Here is a 23,917-nt window from a genome sequence, read left to right on the forward strand (position 1 = left end):
GGCACTTGTCATAAGGGTTTCCCTTATTCTATGTATATATTTGTCATATAGTCTGTAAGCGTCCTGTTTGTTGATAATAATAATAAATAAATAAATAAATTTATAAGCTTCGAGGCTATTTTGTGGACCTTTAGTGTCAGTAGGGCTGCCACACTGTACAATATAATACCAAATATTCCAGCCCCTGATTTTGCCTTTTCCAGCTAAATAAGGTCCATCTGTGTACCCAAATGGACGAAAGTCTGACTTTGATTGCCATTTTCTCACAAAACTCTATAAGTACTTTCAAACTTTTTCCAAAAATACTCTCATCTCAACCTATCAAATTCAGGACAACAAATTAAAAATGCATTTAACTCATAATTTGTTTGTGTTGCTGCAGTCGCAAAACTTGTCGCAGTTCATTATTTGACCAAATCCTTGGCCAAGCGAACGAAATTAAAGTTCAAAGAAGAACGAAAGCAAAAAAGTCATGGAAACCAGCAAATCAAAAAACAAAAAAAAAAGTGGTTGTCAAAGATACGGAAGTTACAAGACACACAGATACGTTTACACTACCCACACTGGAGAAACTGTTGTACCAAGAAAAGAGGAAAATTAAAGCCAGCTAGTGGTAGGGAGGACCACTAGAGTGTGATAAATGCAGACAGATGAACAAACTTGGACGGCGAAGTGCAATTAAAATAATTCGGACAATGGTTTTAAACAAAAGCAGGACAAACAAGTGAACTCTGGAGAGTGGAACGCAAAGGCCGTTTTATTAGAGGGAGAAAAAACAGTAGCCACTGAGAACTTGAGCTTGTTGTAAAGTTGCAACAGTGAAAGCCGCACCAGCAACGATGCCAGCAAATAAATCTCATAGAAAAGTATGGCAGAGAGATGAGAAATATTTGTGAAAGAATTTCGCTACTTTTATACGCTAAAGAGCAGAGGACGCGAGGGGCGTTTGGGTGCGATGACCAAGAACAAAGAAACTATGCAAAGGATTGTCGAGTGACCAGTGCGCATAACATTGTAAGAGTGCAAAAAACAAATAAAATTAAAAAAGAAACTATAATAAAAACCGTAGAGTCAAGCACTGGAATGTGGATAAACTTTATAGGGAAAAATAGTTACGAATTATTGCCAGCAACTGCGCCACCTACGCGCGCCCTCCACCACTCTGCTACCAGCAACACTAACATAATTCCGCAAAACCAAAAGCCAAAACGAAGGGTTAAGAAATGTGAAAGATGTACGGCCGCCGAGCCAAGAAAATAATAGTTTAAGTTGCTGACGGGAAAGAGGAGGAAGAGTTGCAGGGGCGCACGCAGCAAAGTTGTGGCAAAAGTTCAATGTGTGTAAGGGAGTTTGGGTGAATCAGTGAGTGAGCAATGAAGCAAATCAATGCTGCAGTGGAGCGGCAGATAGGCCACAGATCTGCAGCTACAGCTAAACCGGGTAAGGCGATAAGTCAACTGAGAGGTCAGGAAAACCGCTGTAACCGCAATTGAAATGGTGCAGGCGATCAGGGAAAGAAAATAAGAAGGAAAGAAAATTGCAAGCAACACCACAATGAGTGTATGAAAGCATGAAAAAGGAATGCGATAATGAAAGCGAGAATGCAATGGAAAAGTTTTAGGAAAGAATAAAGCTGGCAGCAATAATGAACGACTGGCCAAGCGCGCTATGCGGTTAAAAATTGCAGAGTTAGAAGAAAAAATATTAATGAAAAGTAATGAAAAGAAAAAAAAAACATTGCGGTTAACTTTTTGCTTGAAACTTTCACTTTTAAAACATTATAAGCTACAAAGTCAGAGCATAAGGTTTGATGCAACAGAAGGAAGCTAACACGGATGGAAGATAGGGAGGTACGTAAGACAGCTGTGGCGTCTACTGTAAAGTGACGAAGAAAAATATGTTCATGCCAGCAGTAAATATTAAAAATCATTAGCTGCATGGGGTGCGAGATGGCAGCTGTAAGCTTCAAAGTCAACTGGGTGTAAGTGTATAAGGTCATAAGAATAGCGCAATGTATTGCATGCATGTGAAAAAAAAAAACTGGAAAATATATGAAGGTGAAAAAAGTACAAAATATTGCAAAAAGTTGTTGCATTGCCTGCGCGCATAAACACAAACCTTCACACATTCACATCCTAGAACCGCAAATGCAATGCGAGTATGCACCTACCTTAGCCTGCTGTCTAATACACCACTCATCGCTCATCAGTGTTGCTTGTTGTTGCCATCAGAGCCACCGCCGCCGTTGGCACGTGTGTGTGTGTGTGGCACATTGAAGTTGCAAAGTGCGAAAGTGCAAAGTCAAAGTCGAAAACAACGAAAAGACGCGCTCACGCAGCGCTGTAATGCGCAGATAACCACGACTTAAGTAGTAGTAGAGCAACTTTTAAACTAAGTAAGAAAGTTTGACTGGTAAATAGTAACAAAAATGTAATAATAAGACAAGTTAAAAAACAATGCGAATTAAAAAAAAAAAAAAAAACATAAGAAAACTTACAACATCGCTAAGACAGGTAAGACTAGTCAGACACACAAGCAGACAGACAGATAAATAGACAGTAGAATAAGCTCAAGTTGAAAGTAGAAAATACCAGCGTGTTGACTGATTGACTTAGTAGTGTTGGATGCTTGGTGGATTTGTAGTTGGTTGACTATGCAGCTGTGTGTTGTTCTTCGTTTGCTTGATTACCAACTATGTACGTACTACATATAAGTATTTATATGTATATGATACAAGCTACGTTTTCGAGCGACGGGAATTTTTTGCGCATGTGTTGCTATTCTTAAGTTGGTTTCCTACGCGGCTGATACGTTTGACATTTCCCTTTTGAAATGCGACCCCTTAGATTTTGCGCTGCTGCAAGTTATGTTAAATTGTATAAACAAAAGTGTGTGAAGTTAAGAAAACACCAATTAGGGAATATTAAGTAAGTTTCGTCTACATTTCGAAGCTGGATTAAAAAAAAATAAATAAAAATTATTTTGTAACATCAATCGTACAGTGTGGTACGATTCCTAGTCATGATGTCTACATTTTCACCTGACAGCCAGGCGGTTATTAAATCAGTGGAAAAAATATCGCCGACTTCCAAAGTACATAGTTGCTCAATGCCGCCGATCTCTTAACGAGGTGGCTAAGATATTCAGCACACACATTGTCATGTTGTGTTATGTTGACAAAACACTCCGGCCAGCCATAGACGCCCACCTCACTAAGTGTTTACATAATTTAAGAAGGCTGGGCATTCGCATAATAACTGGAGCTCCCGTTCTCACCGGACATTTTGTGATTGGATTGTAACTACTATAGAAACTGCATGGATAAGGACGAAGAAGCAACTATCCAACATATGCTCGCCCATTGCTCAGGCTCTATTTAAATGGAGAGCAAAAAATTTGGCATTTCTTTCTTCCAAGATCTCGATAAGCTCGAAGCGAAAGATTTTATAAGCCTATGCACATTTTTGCTAAGCACCAAACGGGGGTAAAATCAAACCTCATGTGGTATCACAAAGGACCCTGACTCTGAGTGAGTTCACATAGGTTAATTGCAGTGCTTCCAGAATGGCTTCTTAGGATAGATAGATAATATGGTAAATTACCAAACTCACTTGACGTCGTCGACGTCGTTGCTGTTTTTGTAGCGGAATTATTAAACTCTGCCTAATTCTCTAGCCTATCGACTGTTTGTCGTTAAGCTCAACTAACGGTAGTTCTAAGAAACGATTGCAACAAACCTCTATTTGACTACAAGTATTCTTTGATCCACATACCACGCAAAGACCCCTTGACATTTGCTATATATGTCACTTACTTCTATATAGATGCAGCAATCCAGGAAAGCCAAGACTAAGACTGAGAAGAGCTTCAAAGCGTTCCTCATGAAAAAGTTTTCACAGGTCGGAGAAAAACCCATACCGGGTTCAACAATTGCTTGATTACACTGAAATGGCCACTAAGAAAGCCCATAACTATTCCTACGTTGTGGCTTGTAAGGTGAGGGAAATAAGAAATTAGCTTATGTGTTTCCTTTCGTATTTGCCCAGCAATATTCTATTTTTTTCTTCAGCCAGATAAGTATACATACTAATTTGACATTACGGAGTTCCAGGCCATCCCGATTAAGAGTCCTGAGCCTATTAATGCCTCTACAGTCCATTTCATTGCCCATGATTCCACTGTTTCCCGGTACTCAAGTGATGTAAACCCAGTTTCTGCGATTAGAGTGGTGCTTACTGAGTGGGTTTAGAGAGCAAGTGAATAGGTGTTTGAAGTCATATGTGGCGCCTTCAAAAGCCTGTCATCCATATTGTCGATACCTCAGTCTCGAGTCTGGATAAGTAGCAGTGAAGGTCTATCAGGACTCTCTGTGAATACCGTTGATTTCCAGTGTGTACAACGTTAAATCCAGTGCTTGCGGTTGTACATACGTACGCACGGAGTTAAGCTTCGAAAGATAATGCCTAAAATTTACTGGTTCACAAACGTCGGTATTGCTGTGCCGTCGACGTGAATACCTACATTCAGCTGGAACTCTTGCGTCCAGCGACGATGCTGATTCTTTTGGGGGTAGGCTAAGAACTCCATGCCGTAAAGAAGCGAGAACAATTAACGAAAAATATAGATCATCTGTAGCATTGCCGGACGCCAATATTGACAACCGGTTCTGTGTACCGGAATGATTTGGGTTTTACCTGTACAATGGCAATTGTTTTATCGATCTGACCTTGTTTAGGTCGGAGTGCCCTGCTAGCAGTGTTTGACGTCTTATACAGTTGAGAAGGCTTTGTCTATGGGAAAGTCCTCTTCTCATAAGACCTGGATATATGATTTTGCTAAAAACGTCGAACGGTTACCCGAATATACTGTTTGTTTGATGTTGTTCATGGTTCTATAAATTAAGTTCTTACAGGCTTTACAAATATACCTATACTTCCCCTGGGAGAGGTAAAACGACTATGAGTTCTTGGCTCTGCACCCCAGTCCAATTTAGACTCGGCAGTGTAAAGCGGGACAGCCTATTTATCATCCAGTTGATAGCTTTACGTTGATGTAAATCTTTCTGCCGTCAATGCTGAGACCATACTACCATATAGTCAATACCCCTTCTTTTACCTAAATAGCGCTCCTCCCAAACCTCTCACGTCTACTGCAGACGGCATCACCCTCAATGAGAATATAAATTGGCGTTTCCCTTCGCATTGAGTCGCATTACCGACAGAGAGGTCATTAGACCAAAGCCCCAGCCACTGACATGCCCTTTTAGTTTACAGTGTTCTGTAAGAATGCCTGTTCGTGTTCTAAAACAAAAATAGTTAGGAAGATGATATCGTGTTGGAAGCCAGTTTCTCTCTAAACAAAATTTGGCAAGGTATTACAATGATTCGTTCTATAATATATCAGCATTTTTATCAATGTATGCTGCTATACATCTTAAATTGTTAGCGTCCACCTTTCAGTAGTAGCCGTTCTCATCTTACATCTATGGTATCTTACAAAGACTGATCAGACCCTACGATGCTTTTACAGGTAAATTGCAATTATCGCTCTTCCTAAACCAGAAATATCCGATATCACCCACCTTTTCAACTAGCAACTTTAAAACGAAACGGAGCTTTCAGAGGCTTTTTACCCAACCGTCTTATAAGCTATTTTGCAAAGGGTTGCCCTGTCCTCCCCATATGATTCCTTGGATACATTTTTGCGTCACTTTCGAAGATAAATTAACCTTCACATCTATGGCAACTCATTTATATATCAATTCTGTTGTTGACTTTATTAAAACATATGCGATTCCCACTTTATTTACCCGAGTTCACCAACATTGTAAATACATAATCTCATCTGCGATTCCATACTTTGACTACATCTCTTGCATATTATTTTAACCAAAAATACATGCATACAATATTTAGTATAACTGAGTATATATTTTTCAATTATTGTTTGTAAATAGTAAAATATCAACAGTGTGTTCAATACGTATGTGAACAATGTAATAACTCATTTAAGCACATGTTTGTATGTATACATATGTATGGCCAAAAGTAAAAAAAAACCTGAGAAAACAGCAAAAACAATTCCAACTAACTACATATCAGTATGCAAGTACGTACGAAAGCCCAGGAAATAAATATTTTAAGTAAATAAAAATATTAAATTGGCAACAAGTAACAATGTCGCAATATTGTCAACACCAGCCGGTGGCCAATGCCACAAATACCCACGGTATGTATGCGTGTATGTACACAATTGTTATTGGAATGCAACAATAATTGGTGGCACACCTCACTGACGTACAGAACGATTGAGGCATTAAATTAAAATAAATAAAATATTTTCAATTTACTAGCGCTGCGCTGAGTTCCAGGCTGCTTCATGCTACTGGTGACGAGAACTGTTATTCAGATTAAAAAAAAATAAAAATCTATACTAATAATAATGTGTGTAAATAGTTTGCGAGTGCGTATCTCATTGGAAGTAAATAAGTATGTATATGTACGTACTGGAAAATAAAGCTTCACTTACTTCTTCTCATCCTATGAACATATCCGTTTCGAAATAAAAAGCTAAATTGGAAGTCCAAAGTTTTAAACCATATAAATTTGCAGAAGCGGACGGAATAACACACAACTGACTGAGATACTGAAAGTGTCTGCGAAATGACTTTCAATTATTTTTCAAGATCTGTTCCAAGCCTAATCACATACTGTTGGCATGTATGTATAAATGTCACCGTTGTGTTTATTCCACAAGCCGGAAAGGTTTCACATATTCACCCGAAGGACCTTAGGCCTTCTCTGTTTTGCTCTTAAGATACTTGAAAGATTTAAGTATTAGCAGCTTCCTCACTGACCCCAACGACAGTCGACTTCTGTCTCGTAGCTTTCGAGGGGTGAATAGCTCGAGGGGTGAATAGCTCACTGGTAGAGTTTATCGGTCAAGTAATCTGCTGTGGAGTAGTGAAGGCGAGACTAGGAGAGGGCTAATTGTCGCGTCTTATGACTAGGCGTATCCTCCAGAGAGGCGCTTTTCTCCCACTTCTGTGAAACCTAATAGCCCGAACGCCCTTCTATACTTGTAAAAGGGCAATAGCCAAGAAATGAGGCTTTAATCCCCGGATTTACCAATAGATCCATGCAGTCTTTGGGCAAATTCCCCTCCATGGTGCGATCGTAACTTGGCCTATATTACAAAAAGAGGTCAACCTCAACAAGCTGCAAAGGTGCAGTATGATCTGCATAATCGAAGCGCACAGAATCACGCTAAGCGTTGCTTTGAAAATGGATTTGGCTGAACTGCAGATGGCAGCTCTCAGCTTAAGAGAGGCATTCCACTGTCAACCTGTAATCCAGGGACACCCTTTTATATTAAATTAATTTTGCCTGCTTCCGAAGACTACAGATCGTTGTGCTTTAATACCGGTTCCGGAGAGAAATTTTATCACAACAATCCGAAGCAGGGAGGAGTGAAAAGAAGATACTAACACTCCACCTGATAGTGTTGACATCTATACAGATGACGCCAGACTCGACGGTAAGGTGTGAGGAAGCGTTTTCTGACGAAACCCTCCTCTGAAAATCTCTTTTGTATTACCAGACTACTGGAGCGCATTCTAAGCTGAAGTTTCAGCTACAGCCTCCACCAAGGCTGAAGCTTCAGCTTGGAATGCGTTGCCAAGCTTGGAACCGAAATGATGCTGCATTCAACGCACTGAGCTCTTTCCGTTTTACACAAAAATTGCGCTGGACTGCCCCTATCCATACAGGATATGGCCAAGCAGAACGGACTCACATCGTTTAGATTCCTGGTCATAGGGAAACTGCGTGGCAGATAAACTTGTAAGGCAAGGCAACAAGCAGATTCTTCCTTGCAAAGAAAGAATTGGTATGCCATATGCCAGCTCACAAGAGAATTTGTATACAAACAAGCTGAAGAAATACATATGTAGTCAAAGTACGACTGACGAATTCCCAGGCAGATGGGGTTTAAAGGGGATTGAAAGCGGTCACGAAGTGGTTACTCGCTGAGAAGATAGGATATATCTAACGTCGTGGGGCTCTAACAGGGAACTTGCTAATGGGCAAGCATGCAGAGAGGTCTTATATCTCCCGTGTAAAAGCCCCGAGCTGTGTTATCACCGTTCCTGGCTGAACATAGTGAGGTTTTTGTCACAGACACAAGCTTCTCACTACTTGGGTAAATGAAAATTCTAAAAAACGCCCTTTACAAAAATTAATTAGTAGAAATATATTTATTTTTAATTTATAACACATAAATAAACTTTTGTTCAATATTAATATACTATCTATGTACTTCTGAAGCTACTTTAAGGGCACTCTTCAGGTTTTCAGCACCTATTGCTTCCGTTCTCCCTTCACGTCCAACCCAAGTACTCTTCCACCGAAGCATACATACCTTCGCTGAACTCCTCTTCCTCATCGAAAATGTCCTCCTCCTGTACTTTGCCCAAATCATCTATAAAAATTACTTTTGACAAGAAATTGTAAAAAAAATAATTCAATCAAATATATTTCTCTAAAACAAAAGACAACAAATATACGAGTACAATGACCCACAGCTAAAGTACGAGTATTTACAACAATTAGAACCAAAGCATAAACCGCTTGAGAAGCTTTGTAAAGTGCTCGCTGAACGTCACTCTTTTATATGAGAGCGCACGAAGTGAAAGCTCTCGCTCTAATAGCTACATACATATGTACACGAATCCACAAAACAGGTGCAGTGAGTACACAACAGTGACAAGTAAAAGTATGTATTTTCAAATTGGGTGCAGGCGAACGTGCATGAGAGGAATAGACACAGTGGATAGAGTATGACATTTACTAAAGCTGTTTACTTGCACTATCCGGTCGTTGTTGCGGTGGCGGTAATTTTAGATCCCTATGTGGTGGATAATTGATATTAGCCGGCAGATGGGGCTGATATATAATAGAGGGCAGGCTGAAGAAGAGAGCAAATGAGTTGTAAGAGAAAAGAGTGTAAGAAGTTGTTTAAAAATAAACCTAGCTAGATTGTACCTTGTTCTATTAGCTTTTTTAGCCTCCTTTACGGCAGCAGATATACTTTCTTTCTCTCTTTTATTAATTGACTCAGCATTGACAGCTTCCAGTACTGGCGTTAATTCTGACGTATCTTCTCTCTCATTTTCTTTTCTTCTACGATCCTCCATATATTGTCTGATCAATAAATCTAATTTGTCTTCAATACCGGTGACCTATGTAAGTGGAATGAAAATTATTTGGGATAATAGTGGATAGTTGCTAATAGATAACAGATAGTAGATAATAGATAGTACATAAGAGACCATAGATAATAGATAATAGGTACGAGATAATAGATACTAGACAATAGATAACAGACAATGGATATAAGATAATAGACAATAGATAAACATAATGGATAGTAGATAATAGAAAGTAGATAAAAGGTACGAGATAATAGATAATAGATAGAAGAAAATATATAATAGGATAGATAGCTCACTTGTCTTTCCATCTTCACCACCCTGGAAGCTAAACAAATTTTGGCGGCGTCCTTTATTTTTGGCGCCCGTTTGCCACCCAAAATAAGATCCAATCTGGAATTGAAATAAAGGGAAATAATACTAGAAATATGAGAAGTACTATAATGATAAAGCCTCCCAAATTTTGTTCCCCATGTACCTCGCATGTATATTTTTCACCCGCATTAAAAGATCCGCATGACCAGCAGCATACTGCTCCAGCACATCCTTCACATCGTAGGGCTTCAGAGCCTCCTTAAATTTGCGGCGGGCGACCATGAATTTAAGCTTTGATATAGTTGGAAAATTCAAGAAAAATAAAATTTACATCTTCAGGAGTCTTCTGAAAAAAGTATTCGAAACTTACCATCCTTATAAATCTTATAGCAATTTTATGTTTCTTTAGCAATGTATTGCATTTTGGTGTACGAGTACAGTCTTCATCTTAAATAAAGTGGTCAGTTATTATTTAAACCTTATTTCTCTTGGTCAGATCATAACTCTCTTTTACCTGTGCTCTCAACAGATTTATCGTTGAAAACTGTAAGATAACGTCCCGACTTCGCAGACTCAATATGTAAAATATCGGCCGGAGAGTGAATAGTTTGACTACGGCGACGACGACTGGGAAGACGACGGAGGGGGCTTTGGACTTTGAAGCTGGTGGGAAAGAGAAACATTACATTAAAATGGAGGGGCTAGAGTGGTATGGAAGGAATGTATCTAATATTTGCTGTGTCCGCCAAAGAAAAAGAAAATGGGAACAGAAAACTTGCAACTAACCCAAAAAGCTCTTCGTCTAGCAGAGAACGAAAAGTGAAACTGAGGATGGCACGACACTGAAACTGGGTTGCGACCAAACCAAATTTGAGAAGGAATGACCTCAAAATACCTAAACAAAAAAAAAACTTATTTTTATAAACTACACTCACGAGCTTGTCGGACTCGGCAAATGTATCGGTATTTCGTGTATCTTCCAAGTGGCAACCGCTGTCGAATTCTCATCTGCCGCATAGTAACGCCAAGCAGACTGTATCAATGAAGCAGCTGGCTGAAAGCGACTGATCATATGTTTTTGACGTTGTTGTTGCTGGACCTTCAAGGCGAAACCGCTACCCAAAATGCCCTGAAATGAGATCGTAGCGATTCATATACTAAACAGATAACTAGTGATTTCATGGACCTACCGCAGGTAGCGCAAAGAAAGAATAACTCAGCAGTGTTACGATAGAACCGATTAATTTTCCCTCCCAAGTGATAGGCACTGAATCACCATAACCGATAGTACACATCGTTATCTTTAAGACAGAGAAAAGCGTAAAAACTTTCTGCAAAGAATCTAACTGTCCAAATGCTACTTACCACACCCCACCATAAAGCTTTTGCAAAATTGCTAAACTGCTCATTCACATCACGTTCGACTAAGTAGACAAGAAAGGCAGAGAATGTTAGGCCGAGAAAACCGATGTAAACAGAAGTGATTAGTTCCTGAAAAAAGAAGAATTCCTTCGAAAAATTAAGGATTTAAAGGACGCGAAAAGCTAACCACTCACCTGTCGATGCGCATAGACAACGCTGCCCAAAAGTTTCCAGCTACCACCGCGTCGATCCATGCGCAACATGCGCAAGATTTGAAAAAATCTTAGGACTCGCAGTGTGCTGACGGCAAATTCGCGTCGTGGTGCACCCTGACATAACGCAATCACAGAGGCGGTAATGGTTATGAGATCTGTAAAGAAAATAAAAAACGATGTCAAGTATGAAAAGCGTGAAATCTAAGCTGAATAATATATGCGTCACACAAACCTATAATACAAAATGTGCCAGTCATAAACTTAAGGCGCCCCAAAAGGCCCTGATAACGTGAGCGCACACCAGCCGACCAGAGACTGAAAGAGAGTGTGGAAAGAGATGATGAAATGGAAATGAAGCTCGGCACTCAACGGTACTCGTACTAAATTACCTACCGCACTGCGAACTCGAACGTTAACCACAACACCACCAGCACCTCCATGCGATATAGAGAAAATGATGCCTCATTCACATACGAGGGGATTGTGGTAAAAATACTTAACGCTAAGCAGACAAGGATCATAAAGAAACTGCATGGGAGGTATGGTTAGGAATGTTTATTAATAAACTATAAACATTTGAGAAATTTTATGTAGAAGGTCATCAACTTACACCATTATATGATAAAAGATGGCTAGAAAACCGCGTGGTCGCTCCAGAAAATTATATATACGTCCCTGTATGATTCGATAACGTGCATCGCGCCGATGTGAGCCGCGTGAGTAGTTTATATTTTGGAACAGTGACATTCGAGGCAAAGCCAGGCGGCTAGGTACGGACTGATATTTTTTCTTACGTAATCTGTTGAAATATTGAGAAGTAACGTAATGAATAAAAAAATTGCATTTAATTACATATCTAAATTTAAATATCACAAAATAAATGCATTAGCTGAAAACCTATAGCACGTTCTATAAGAATCGCTGTAGCACGAAGCATAACCTTTAATAAAGCAAGAATAATTAGACGTTAATAGAAAAAGAACTAGAATAAAGAATCGTCCTATATGAAGTTGAGCGCTGTCTCCCCTGACATAGAGGAAGCTTTATACAACAAGTTTGAAACAATCGAAGTAAGTGGAAGTATCTCACCTTAGATGGAATGCAGGTGGATTGAACGGATGCTAAGAAATAGTATCAAGCAATGGTTCAGTAACATTAGGACATTCTGGGTATAGGTACACTCCTCAAAAAGGAACCCTATCTCCGCTGCTCTGACTTTTAGGTACGAATGACTCATACTTCCACTCGGAGGCGAATACCCTCTATGAGTGACAAGAGGAGGCACAGCCTTCTAACCGAGGTTAGTCCATACAGAGTTTGTCAAATCATCTACTATCCCGTATGAAGCCGTCGAGGTTCGATATTTTCACCTCCGCTATCTCGCCCAAGCTATTGAAAAATCGTGACTCCAAATGCTTGAGACGCCTTGTCTGGAGAGCTGGATACTGCCATCGATTGAGCATTGATGCTTTAGCACAGCATTTAGTGTCAATAGTTCTTCAGTACGACTCTTATTGACTCTCAGCCACAGGCATCTTGAGATCTCACAGTCGTCCCGATTGATACATAGGTCATTAGTTACGGCTATGGTGTATTATTCAACCACCCTTAGCAGAAAGTAAATCGGTGGCAGCAGGGAGTTATCCGCTTCGGTAATTTGCATTTCCGTTCTCTTCTATATTTCTATGTCCATGAACTCAGCAGAGAGGGGTTTTGACGTGACTCAGTGAACCCTGCGTTGCACGACATTTTCGAACTGCTTTCGTCTTTACTACTTTGGTGCCTAGTCAGTGTTTTCAATGCCGCCTGGGTGTCAACGAATATAGTGACGTTCCCTGACTTGAAATACGCCTTCTCTATGGCAAAGATCTCCGCCTGAAAGGTACTATAGTTAACAGGCAGTCGATATGACTACCTTATTTGAAGGTCCTTGGAGTACAGACCCATGCCTACTCCTTTTTCCACCCTTGAACCTTCGGAGTAGATGGAATTACTATCATTTACCAACAGGAGGCCACCTTCCCAATCAGGCATCGCGATGAACCAACCTGCAAGACTGCAAAGAATATCTTGTCATACTATGACAAAGCAAAAAGGGGAAAACCTTTTAAGGAGGTTATGAAAAGTTATTGGAATCTCGTACCAGACTCGGAGCAGTAGTTGCAATGTCGAGAAAGTGTAGAAGTTCTTCTATCTTAGATTTGGTTAGTTTGAAATTGCTGGAGAGAGTGAACGTATCAAGTCTCAGTATCCATATCAGTCACGATCAAAACATATTCAATAGAAGAAAAGAGATTGTATATGAACGCGGACAGAGTAAAAGCTATCTCTGATCATCACTAGTCTAAGTACACAGACCAGCTTCACTTTTAAGGAAAATTCTAATACATACATACTAATTGTTTTTCGAAAGCTCAACAGCAATGGTATAACCGAAATAAGGGCCGGTGAAACTCAAGTTTTGTGCCGGTGTGTTTCATCTATTTTTGAATAAAGTACCTTGTTAAATTATTTTTTTCCAGCGCCGCGGGCCCCCTTAAGTTCTGGTGCTATCAAAGAAAAGCTGATAAGTGAAATCTTGCTGCTGATAATTGAACATCTGCATGAAGTTGTATATGTAAAGTCAAGGATAGGTCAGTTTAGACTGGGTGGGAGTCTCTTGTGTAATCTTTTAGCCTCAGGATCTTTTATTATACTACACTCTAGTCACTTTGCGGATATATTGCCTGCTTAGGTTAAGTAGATACTTTATGCCTTGAGAATTTATTGTTGGCCAAAGTGTTCTGACAATCATGCAATAATGATGTCCAATATTTCCTGAATTTCGACACGTAGGATGCCATCGAGCACATGTGATCTGTAGGATGTAGAGTTGCGATTATCTTCCTCAATGCTGCCATCAGAAATAAGTAGGGGTATTCTCTGAGTCTTGCAAAGCCCTTGCATGGTGCAAAGATTGCACGGATTGCACGGTTAAAACCGGTTTTCGTATGGGACAGCTTTGCAAACCGTGCAATCCGTGCACCGTGCAAGGGCTTTGCAAGACTCAGAGAATACCCCTAGTGTTTTAGTGGGAAATTCCCCAATTGAGGAAATAGTCTGTAAGATTGTTCCCTTCCCCGACGTTAGAAATTTCAACGGAATATGTCTCTAAGAGAGGCTCAAGCTTTCGGAGCTGCAGCTCATCCATTCACCACCACTCCCTTCGAGTTCCAACTTATATACTTAAAATAAGGGTGACTGAGAAAATAATAATAAGCGGCAGAATGGTTCATTCCAAAATTCACTAAGGAAAAAGGACTTAAAGATGCGTCAGTAGGGTCTAGGTACGATCCCTAGTCCGATAAACACTAAATGTATAAAAAGTTTTTTCTAACAGCGGTCGCCCCTCGATAGGCAAAACTCTGAGGATATTTCTGCCATGAAGAAGCTTCTCATAAAATCCATTTGCCATTGGGGGCGGTGTGAAGATATAGGTCCCTCACGTACATTACAAATTGGGGGAGAAGCTTGGCCAAACACTTATCAAATGTGTTAACGCTAAATTATTATTATATATAGTTTAGGTCATTATTGAAAATTTCTTTTCAACCTTATATATTTTGAAATTTTTAATCACTTTCAAGTTTAAATAAGTTTTGCACACTTATTCTAGAATACCGCTCTCACAAGTTTCGCTGCACAAAAATTTATCGCAAAATAGATGTCTCCAATTTACATCAAAAATGTTTACAGTTATTGAGAAAAAAACTTGCCCCAATTTGAAATCCTTGTCATATATCTTAAAGGGTTCATTATTTTCATCCATATAATCATTCATTTTGTATGCGGTTTTAATATTTTGCTGTTTTCAATAAAAGCCCAAAAGTTTTCTTTATAAATTTTCCACTTATTCCATGAATTTCAAGTGTCCATTAACATTTCAGCTTTTTAGCTCCTTTCCATAGGCAAAGCAATTTTCCTATTAAACTAAATTCACTTGCACAAATTCCAAACACTTTTTGCAAACTATTTAAAAACTCCCTTTTTTCACTTCAGTCTTCAGTCTTTAAAGTTCAATGGTAAAATGAACTTCTTGAAGGTTGCTTTCTTAGTTGTCCGCAAAGTGCCTATCCCCTAAACGAAATCTATAATTTTTCACACACACCTTACTATTAAAACCATCAAATTTTTGATATGTGTACTTAGTGGCGTACAGTTTTTATGACCCCACCAAACCCGCTGAAAAGCCGTCAAAATAGATAATTTTCATTTATTTACCCAGTACACTGAATGCATGTAATTAAAATGTTAAATTGAAAGTAAGTAAGCGTTAAATATTTTGTTGTATTGAATTTTTTTATCTACGAGTATTTCGTATGCAGACACATTTTTTATAGAATGTTTATATTGCAAAAAGTGGGTGAGTTCCAGTATAGAGAAGGGTGGGGTGGCGTTTAGATAATTACGAAAAAATTCCGTCATTGACAAATTAAATACTTTTATAAATCTCACTACTCATCTGCTTGCATTTTTAGCCTAATTTGTGTATATTTTTCATTTAAATATTTTTTGTTATAAATTTCTGTTAAGTGTGATTTTATTTTTTTTTTCATGGCTCGGTCAAGCGCAGATAGCAAGCTGTCAACGCATCCGAATGCTTGTCACAATTTATTTCTTCTTTGATAAATGCAAACACACATGTACATACATTCATATGTATGTAGAACTGTGGTTTGATAATCATTCTTTGACAGCGATGATACACCTTTTGAAAATGTAGACTGAAACTTTAATCGGCAGATGACAATGACGCGTAACGAATTGATAACTGAAATCGTTTATGCATGAAAAGTGATTAGCAGCTTAGAAAAAAATGCTGAAATAAGGGATGTGCAGCAACGCAAAGCAAAAAATTTTATTAATAACATAATTGAATAAAAAAAAAAAACAATTACATTAAATAAACAAAATAAAATCGAAATATTATAATTATGATTATTTTTTTAAGTAAATAATTAAAAACCTTAAGTCAAATGAGTTAAAAAATAGATATAAATACATATGTACAAACATAGAAACTGAAAAAAGGAAAAGCTCACAAAAAATCTATTTAAAATCAAATGAATAAAATAATATTAATTCTTAAAAAAATAAAGTTAAAAAACTACATAAACAAAAACAAACATCTTAAATAGAATGAATAAAAAGAAAAAGATAGAACTTAAAAGAAAATAAAAAACATGATAAAATAAATAACAAAATAGAAACTAAAAATTAAAATATAAGAAATAAAAATTAAAAAACTTTGTATCATAAAATTGAAAAAGCGAACAGAAAAACATAATATATATATAAGAGCAAAAAATTAGATTAACAAAATAATAAAAGTAAATCAAATAAACCAAAATATTTTTTTAAGAACTTTATGTCTATAAAAAGGAAAAATATGTAGCAACATATAACATAGAATAAAAAAAGGTAAAAAAAATATTTATAATAAAATGCATATCGATGCCTGAAATGCAAAAAGACGTAACAACATCGCAACTAAAATGGATATAGTCATGACTAACATTTTTTTTTTATTTCATAAAATGATGTGGAGAGTTGTAATTCGATGAAATCCATCATATAAATCCAAAAGTGAATTTCGAATTTTTTTATTAGTTATGACTTTTTACATTTCAGCGATTATGTTTGTTACAGGTGACGATATTTATAATAAAAAATAAAAAGAACTATAAAAAATAAAAAAATAAACAATTATGTATAAATAAAACGAACTAAACTCAATGTATTAATTCAAATCTTTATTTTATGTTAAATAAATAAAAATCTAATGGAAATAAGTAATTTAAAAATCAAACAATATAAAAATTATGAATTCCAAAAAACAAATAATAATAATAAAATAAAATTTAGGAAAATGTAATAAGACAAAAATTGAAGAAAAGTAAACAAATAAGGAACATAATAAAATAAACCACAAAATTTTAAAATAAAACGTTAATTTAAAATGTAAAAAAGTAAAATAAAAATGTTTATGAAAATAAAATAGAAAACTGAGTGACACAAAATCAAACAAAGCAAACATAAAACACAATAAAAATATTAATAAATAATAAAAACGAAAATTAACAACATGAAAAGGTAAAATAAATAAAAAAATTATAATTAAAAATTAAATTATAATTAAAAAAATGTAACAAGATGTACATAGAATAAAATAAAATAAATAAGAAAATTATACAAATAAGACATAAATAAAAAAAATTAAAAAATCAGAAATACAAAAAATTAAATAAAACAATAAAATGAAAAATATACTACATAACATAACAGGTACAAATTTAAAAGCTATATATATGAATAAGTAAGGGTCGCCAAGTTTAAAAACATACCCAAAAAATCTCTTAATAGGTCAAATTCGTGCTATGCTGAGAATCAAAAAGTTTATCAATTTGTTCTTTTTGATAACTAAAAGCTAAGCAGATATAAAAACTAAAATCAGACATTAAAATGAAAACTAAATAAAACGCATTTAGAAAAAAATTCTTGTCAGAAGTGGGATTCGAACCCACGCCCTCAGAGAGGACCAGAAAGCTCCATAAGAACCCCATTGACAACAGGCAAGTTTGCCCTTGAGTCTGGCGCCTTAGACCGCTCGGCCATCCTGACAGTTGTCGCCCGGCTGCCAGAGTGCGCACTTCACGCCAGTGTTATCATCTTATTAGACAAATATGTTTTTTGTTTTGTTTTAATATATATATGTATGTATTTTGTGTATGTTCAGTTGTATTATGACGCAGATTGCCAGCAGTGATATTTGGTAGTGAAATAAAAATAATAAACAAATTCTACTTAGTGCAATAATAAAGATGTTTTAGATAGAAATGGCCAAAATAAGTAATAACAGTGGCCAGGGATAGTAAAAAAAATTTAAAACATGGGGCTTAAACACACGTGCCGCCTTCTTACTAAATAATATTTACATAAGATGAACGTAGTAATGACAACAATTGAGTGTGCTTAATTTTACTTTCCAAATCATAACAAATACCATAACATGAAGAAAAAAAATTTAATAATGGCCATAGTGCAATTTCAGCGCATCTAAACAAATCTCTTTTATAATAAGACATCCAAGTGCATCAAATTGCGTCATAAATCTTTCCCACAACCTGACTGCGCTCATGCACAGCTCCCATAAACAGATTGCCAGCCACCGCAGCGAATGGGTAAAAAAAAATATCTGCAAAAGAACCAAAAAAAGCAAATCAGCTGACCATTTTGCGAACGAAAAAAATCAACACTTAATAATTGGAAAAATCTTGAGTATTATGTACTCAATTTTGTATATCGCCAAAATTTATTAAATTGTCACTCTTATACTATCGGTCTGCTTAGGATTTATACGCGCCAATACTCACGAGAGTCTTCACAAATGACAACGCAATGTTTACTTTTGAGTATGAGTGATGAGGATATGTGCTTAATTTGGTTGAGAGTGTGGGTGGTATTGTGGTATATGCGGTCACGGGCTCGTGCCGCGCAAAAGCTAGAAGACAGCAGATTTCGATGTGCGACAAAAATGCTTTCAAAACATAATAATTTACAAATTCCATAAATACCACGTATGTAGCTGGTCTGGTGTTTTATTGAATTTAGGAAAATTTAATTAATTAGTAATTAAATAAAATAAGATGAAATTAATAAAATTAATACAAATATTCTTTGTAACTCAAAACTAAAATATTTATAAATTTTGTTGTATAATTTTTTTTCCAAATAAATTTTTTTGCATGAGAAAAATAAGCGAAAAAATTAGTATGAAATTTATAAGAAAAAAAAGGCGTGTGTAGNCTACTCACGAAATTGGATGTGTAAACATATGTTTACGGTTCGGCAAACCATTAGGCGATTGAGTTACATACATAGGTTTGGTTAGAAATCAAACAATAATTTCATTTCATCTTATTAATTTTCTGATATACATATAATTTATTTATTCATTTTCCGGTAACACCACCATATATGAATTCGCGCTTCTAGCATCCATAGGACCGGATTGTAATGGAAGTAATTGTATGTTTAACAAAAAAATTAAAATGTGTATAATGCAATCAATAGATCCTTACGAATTCGCCATTACCAAGGCACTAACTTTTGTTTGCAAAATGCATTTGTGTAAGTTGAAAGAAAACAAATTCCTTGTTCGGCATTTATTCTTACTCGCTTTCTATCTTCCAAGGCGAATTCATATATTCTTATCACGAATTCATATATTCATGTGGTAGCAAGAGTATAAAAACATAAAATTACCTTATAAATTAAAAGCATAAGTATCACATGTATGCGTAGTCCAATTCACGAAATCATTTCATCGATCTGAGTAAAAACTAAGTGCATAAACTCTATTTCGCGTTAATTGAAATCTTGAAATGGTGTTCATTCATTCAGTTTCTACTCAAACGCATGAAATGATTTCATGAATTGGCCTACGCATAATGGTAGTAAATGACAGAATGAATTACAACAAACACATCCTTTTGACATAATGCAAGCCGAAAACGTTGGTTCAAATCAATCCGCAATCAAGTTGGACGTTTTGCCCACAAACATTGCAATTTTGCGAGCAGTCTCATTGTAAAATCTCATTTTTACAATTTCATAGTTTCGGCTTACATTTATAAAATTCAACGAAAGCACGTACCTATTTCGGCTGAGTTATCCATTTTCGGTTATTTAGTGTACAAAATAAACGCAAATTAAATGAGTTTGTACAACATGGCCATTAATGTAGCGATAAGTTGTACAACTTGCCAGAAAATCAAAATTTTTTGATCTTTCATACAACCAAGACATAAATTCATTCAACAGGCCCACAAACGGTGCAATGTAAAGCAAAATAATACCAAGTTGAACCAACGGTCGCTACGTTTATGGCTTTGTTTAAGAAACATCGGGCAAAAATTTCAACTGCTCCTGTAACACTACCTTATATAAGTTGGCCTTGCTATCATCCTCACATATGTTCATCAGAGTATACCAACGAACGACGAGTTAATACAAGGAGATACCCTGCAAAAAATTGTGCGACTAATCTCTAAAGAGAGTATTCCGAGATTACTCTCAATCGTGTACAATTGGGCATTAATTAGTCCCAACTAGTCTCATACGGGTACTAATGTAGGCCAATTAGTCTCGACTCATCCCTTATGGGTATAACCGGAGATCAATAAGTCCCCAACTCATCTCCAACGGGTACTATTAACGATTTAATGATATGTACGCACTTAGTCAATGAAATTTCATGTGCGGCGTTGGCACACAGAGAGAGTATTCGCCTAACAAAACTAAGCACCCCGGTTCGAATCTCAGCTGGCGCAAATTTTTATTTTTATTTTTTAAAAGTGACTAGTCGCTTTTTATACCCATTCGGGTATAAAGGTGAACAATTAGTCTCTTCATAGGACATGCTCGAACAAAAGCGATCAGTTCATTCCATATAAAGAGATCAAAAGTGGTATTAGTCGCATGCTCCTTTGCGATTGTTCCCGGAGTCATCCCGGATTAGTCCCATTTTTTGCGGGGTATCGAGAGCACACAACTACTCTAGAAAATTACACGCACATTGACAAACATGAACAAATGTACAACAAACACATAATTTTTGACAATCAGTACAGTTCGCATTTATTTCAACGAGCACTACATATGTGCACATATACATGTACCCAAACATATGTACATACTTACAAATAAATATACAACCATTCAAACATATGTACATTAGACTGCATCACCAAAAAAAGTTGCGGTTTTTCCACCGGGATTACAAAATTTATTATATTCTAANATATGTTCATCAGAGTATACCAACGAAGGACGAGTTAATACAAGGAGATAGCAAGAGCACAAAACTACTCTAGAAAATTACACGCACATTGACAAACATGAACAAATGTACAACAAACACATAATTTTTGACAATCAGTACAGTTCGCATTTATTTCAACGAGCACTACATATGTGCACATATACATGTACCCAAACATATGTACATACTTACAAATAAATATACAACCATTCAAACATATGTACATTAGACTGCATCACCAAAAAAAGTTGCGGTTTTTCCACCGGGATTACAAAATTTATTATATTCTAAGACGTCCACCAAAATATTTCGAAAAAATATTAAGATTTAAGCGAGCTGGACCGATTTGAAAATACCTCCAAAATCGGGAGAGTTTAGGCTCAGTTATTCAAGTTTTTCTTATACTAATCTTTGAAAAAAGTTAAAAAACAGCATCAAAAATCTCATTATTACTATTCCGTTCAAAATTTTTAAAAAATTTTTAAAAAATATTTTTACACAAATTTTTTAAGCTTAAACCGTTTCGTCATTTGAGGAGATTTTTTCAAAAAAAAATCTTTAAGATACTATTTTTAAAAAATAGTACCGATCTTTTTTTGTATGGGGGGTGATGCAGTCTAATGTACACACATGAAAACATTGCTGTCCATAAGTACATATGTACATATGCCCATCAGTACATCAACGAAGCTCGTTTGCTTTATCATAAATATATCCATACAAACATATGTACATACATATGTATGTACGAATGGATGTAGTTACGCAAAGCACGCTTGCATCATTTATACATATACTGCTTGTTAGCGGCAGACCTGAAATGCGCAATGAGTTGGTTCATACATACATATATATGTATACATATATATATGTATACATGCATACATACGTGCATTCAAACATACAAATGTAGGTACTCGTACCCGTCATGCGTCGCTTTATTTCTTTTTCCCCTTCCCTATACTTCCCTATATATCTTCCTTCTCACTCATGTAACGTTTTCAGTTTTAAAAATTTCACTCTCCATTTTTGCGATGCCGCCGCCTAAGAAGTTTCACTTCAAAAATCTAAATATTTCACTTCACAGAAATTAAAAAAAAAATTATTCGAATTAAATATGTATGAACATTTGTAAATGCGCATTACAAACTTTGCAATAGCAATTTCTAAGCTGCAAAATTTCTAAGCTTTTAATCCGAATTTTTTGGAACGCAGTTTGATAGCCCATTAACTTTTAATACAAAAATGTGAAATATCTTAAAATTCTCGTTAGTTTTTGATTTTTTTTTTTTTTACTGATATAAAGTATACTCGAGATTATTTATGTGGTAGGAGAAATACACAGCGTCAGCAAAAAAAAAATCAACGCGAGTTCTTAGCCGCTTTAATCATGCACTTTATTAATACTATAACGGAATAGTATGGTTTATAAAACTGCATACCAAAAATATTCCAAGAAATTTTGATTTAAAAATTTTAGTTTTTGGTGAAAGTTTGAGAAATGTTTATAATTTTGTTTAACTCTTAAATTTGGAGTAAGGTATATGGGGCTTGTTATATAATGAGCTAGGCTTTAAGAAAATAATAAACAAGAGAAAAATAACAAAAATGTGCCAAGATATCGCACACCTATGTGTGTATGTACATTAGGGTTGTCCAAAAATGCATAGGGAAAAATAAAATCGGAATTTTAATGCTCTCACCCCCAGGATTGTTCTATATTGAAAAAAACCACTAGCCCTTTTTATTATATTTTGAAAAAAAAAAATATTTAGAGGTCGCTTAAAGCGCTCAAAGTTTTCTATGTTCAAACCCAATTGTTTATTTAACCTTTTTCTATTACTAGACTACCTTTTGTGGGACCCCTAAAAACCTCAAAAAATGCTTTCAGCGACCTCTTAATATAATTTGATTTCAAAATAAAGAAACAGGGGTCTAATTTTTTTTTTTTGGTATAGAACAATCCTAGGGGGTGAGAGCATTACAATTCCGACTTTACTTTTTTTTTGGCACCTCTCATGTTTATACATATCCTTCATTTACTTCAATAGTGTAATAATCCAAAAAATGCAAATATTGTGCAAAAATTTCATAGCTTTATCAATTAGCAGTATCCTACTAGGGCAAAATATGTATTCATTTTTACTATGGGAATAGGTATGTATGTACATATGTACTTCAAACCCGTTTTTCTTGAGATTTGCTTTTTTGAGTTATGACACTATTGAAGTAAACGAGTGATATGTATTTTTGGTTGAATCAATATGAATTTTTTTGAGGTAAACCACAAATTTCCTAATGATTTTTCTTAAATCAAATAATTTTTCCTTTTTTATAAGTTTCTTAACTAATTTCCTTCTTCTAATTTTCATTTGCAAAAAGTATATTAAAAAGTGTTATACAAAATTATAGAAAAAAATTTAAACCTATTTTTTTGTCCGTGAGTGTACGTATATTAAATTTGTATTACAGTTTTCCTTAGTATGTCGACATTTTTTAAGCATTCGGCTTAAATACTTAATACATATTATATATTAAAATGTATAAGATAGCAAAGTTATTAGAAATAAAATATTTAGTATTAAATTCTCTTACTCACCTTCCCAAAACCAATATTTATGTATATTGCGCTCGTCTCTGCTATAATAAAATATATGTATGTACTCGTATTCGTATGGAAACGTATCACAGAATTTTCGCGCCAATAATCAATTCTTCAACGAACATCAACTCGCCTAGCAATATTTCTGCCTACGTATGTATGTAAATATGTGCCCAATTAACCGCGCTTAAGCTACTTCACAAGCAAAAATAAATAAACAAAATTAGAGCAAAACCTGCCTTACGCTTACCGAACTATTCACTTGTTTTGGTATTGAAAACTCAAAACTACAAAACTTATTTGCCACACACAAATTTTTAATAATAATTTTCTTAAAATGCTACTACAACTCA

General features: G+C 35.8%; 1 protein-coding gene and 1 non-coding gene across 2 annotated transcripts; both read right to left on the reverse strand.

The window, feature by feature from the left end:
* Positions 1-8,377: 8,377 nt before the first annotated feature.
* On the reverse strand, positions 8,378-14,920 carry LOC108364413 (potassium voltage-gated channel subfamily KQT member 4-like). Its single transcript, XM_017618089.1, has 15 exons — positions 14,856-14,920; positions 11,711-11,899; positions 11,494-11,628; positions 11,333-11,415; positions 11,080-11,255; positions 10,889-11,014; positions 10,714-10,824; positions 10,459-10,652; positions 10,038-10,186; positions 9,894-9,970; positions 9,687-9,814; positions 9,508-9,601; positions 9,042-9,238; positions 8,861-8,964; positions 8,378-8,490 (listed from the first exon to the last, which is right to left on the reverse strand). Exons 1-15 carry the CDS (start codon positions 14,918-14,920, stop codon positions 8,378-8,380), a joined length of 1,941 nt encoding a protein of 646 aa, XP_017473578.1.
* Positions 14,921-17,638: 2,718 nt separating this feature from the next.
* Positions 17,639-17,760, reverse strand: TRNAL-CAA (transfer RNA leucine (anticodon CAA)). The gene is made up of 2 exons: positions 17,723-17,760; positions 17,639-17,683 (listed from the first exon to the last, which is right to left on the reverse strand). It is a non-coding gene; the product is annotated as a tRNA-Leu (tRNA).
* Positions 17,761-23,917: the final 6,157 nt, after the last annotated feature.

Source organism: Rhagoletis zephyria, unplaced genomic scaffold (genome assembly GCF_001687245.7).
Source record: "Rhagoletis zephyria isolate East Lansing unplaced genomic scaffold, Rhagoletis_zephyria_1.1 Rzeph_scaffold_01553, whole genome shotgun sequence".
Classification (NCBI taxonomy): domain Eukaryota; kingdom Metazoa; phylum Arthropoda; class Insecta; order Diptera; family Tephritidae; genus Rhagoletis; species Rhagoletis zephyria.

Excerpts from the sequence above, each read along its gene's own strand:
- LOC108364413 (XM_017618089.1), bottom strand. The coding sequence starts at position 14,920 with ATGAATGATTATATGGATGAAAATAATGAACCCTTTAAGATATATGAC. Across the intron at positions 10,187-10,458 it reads TTGCCGAGTCCGACAAGCTC|CTTCAAAGTCCAAAGCCCCC; the intron begins GTGAGTGTAGTT and ends CTTTCCCACCAG. Across the intron at positions 8,491-8,860 it reads ACAACGACCGGATAGTGCAA|TAATTTTTATAGATGATTTG; the intron begins GTAAACAGCTTT and ends TCTTGTCAAAAG.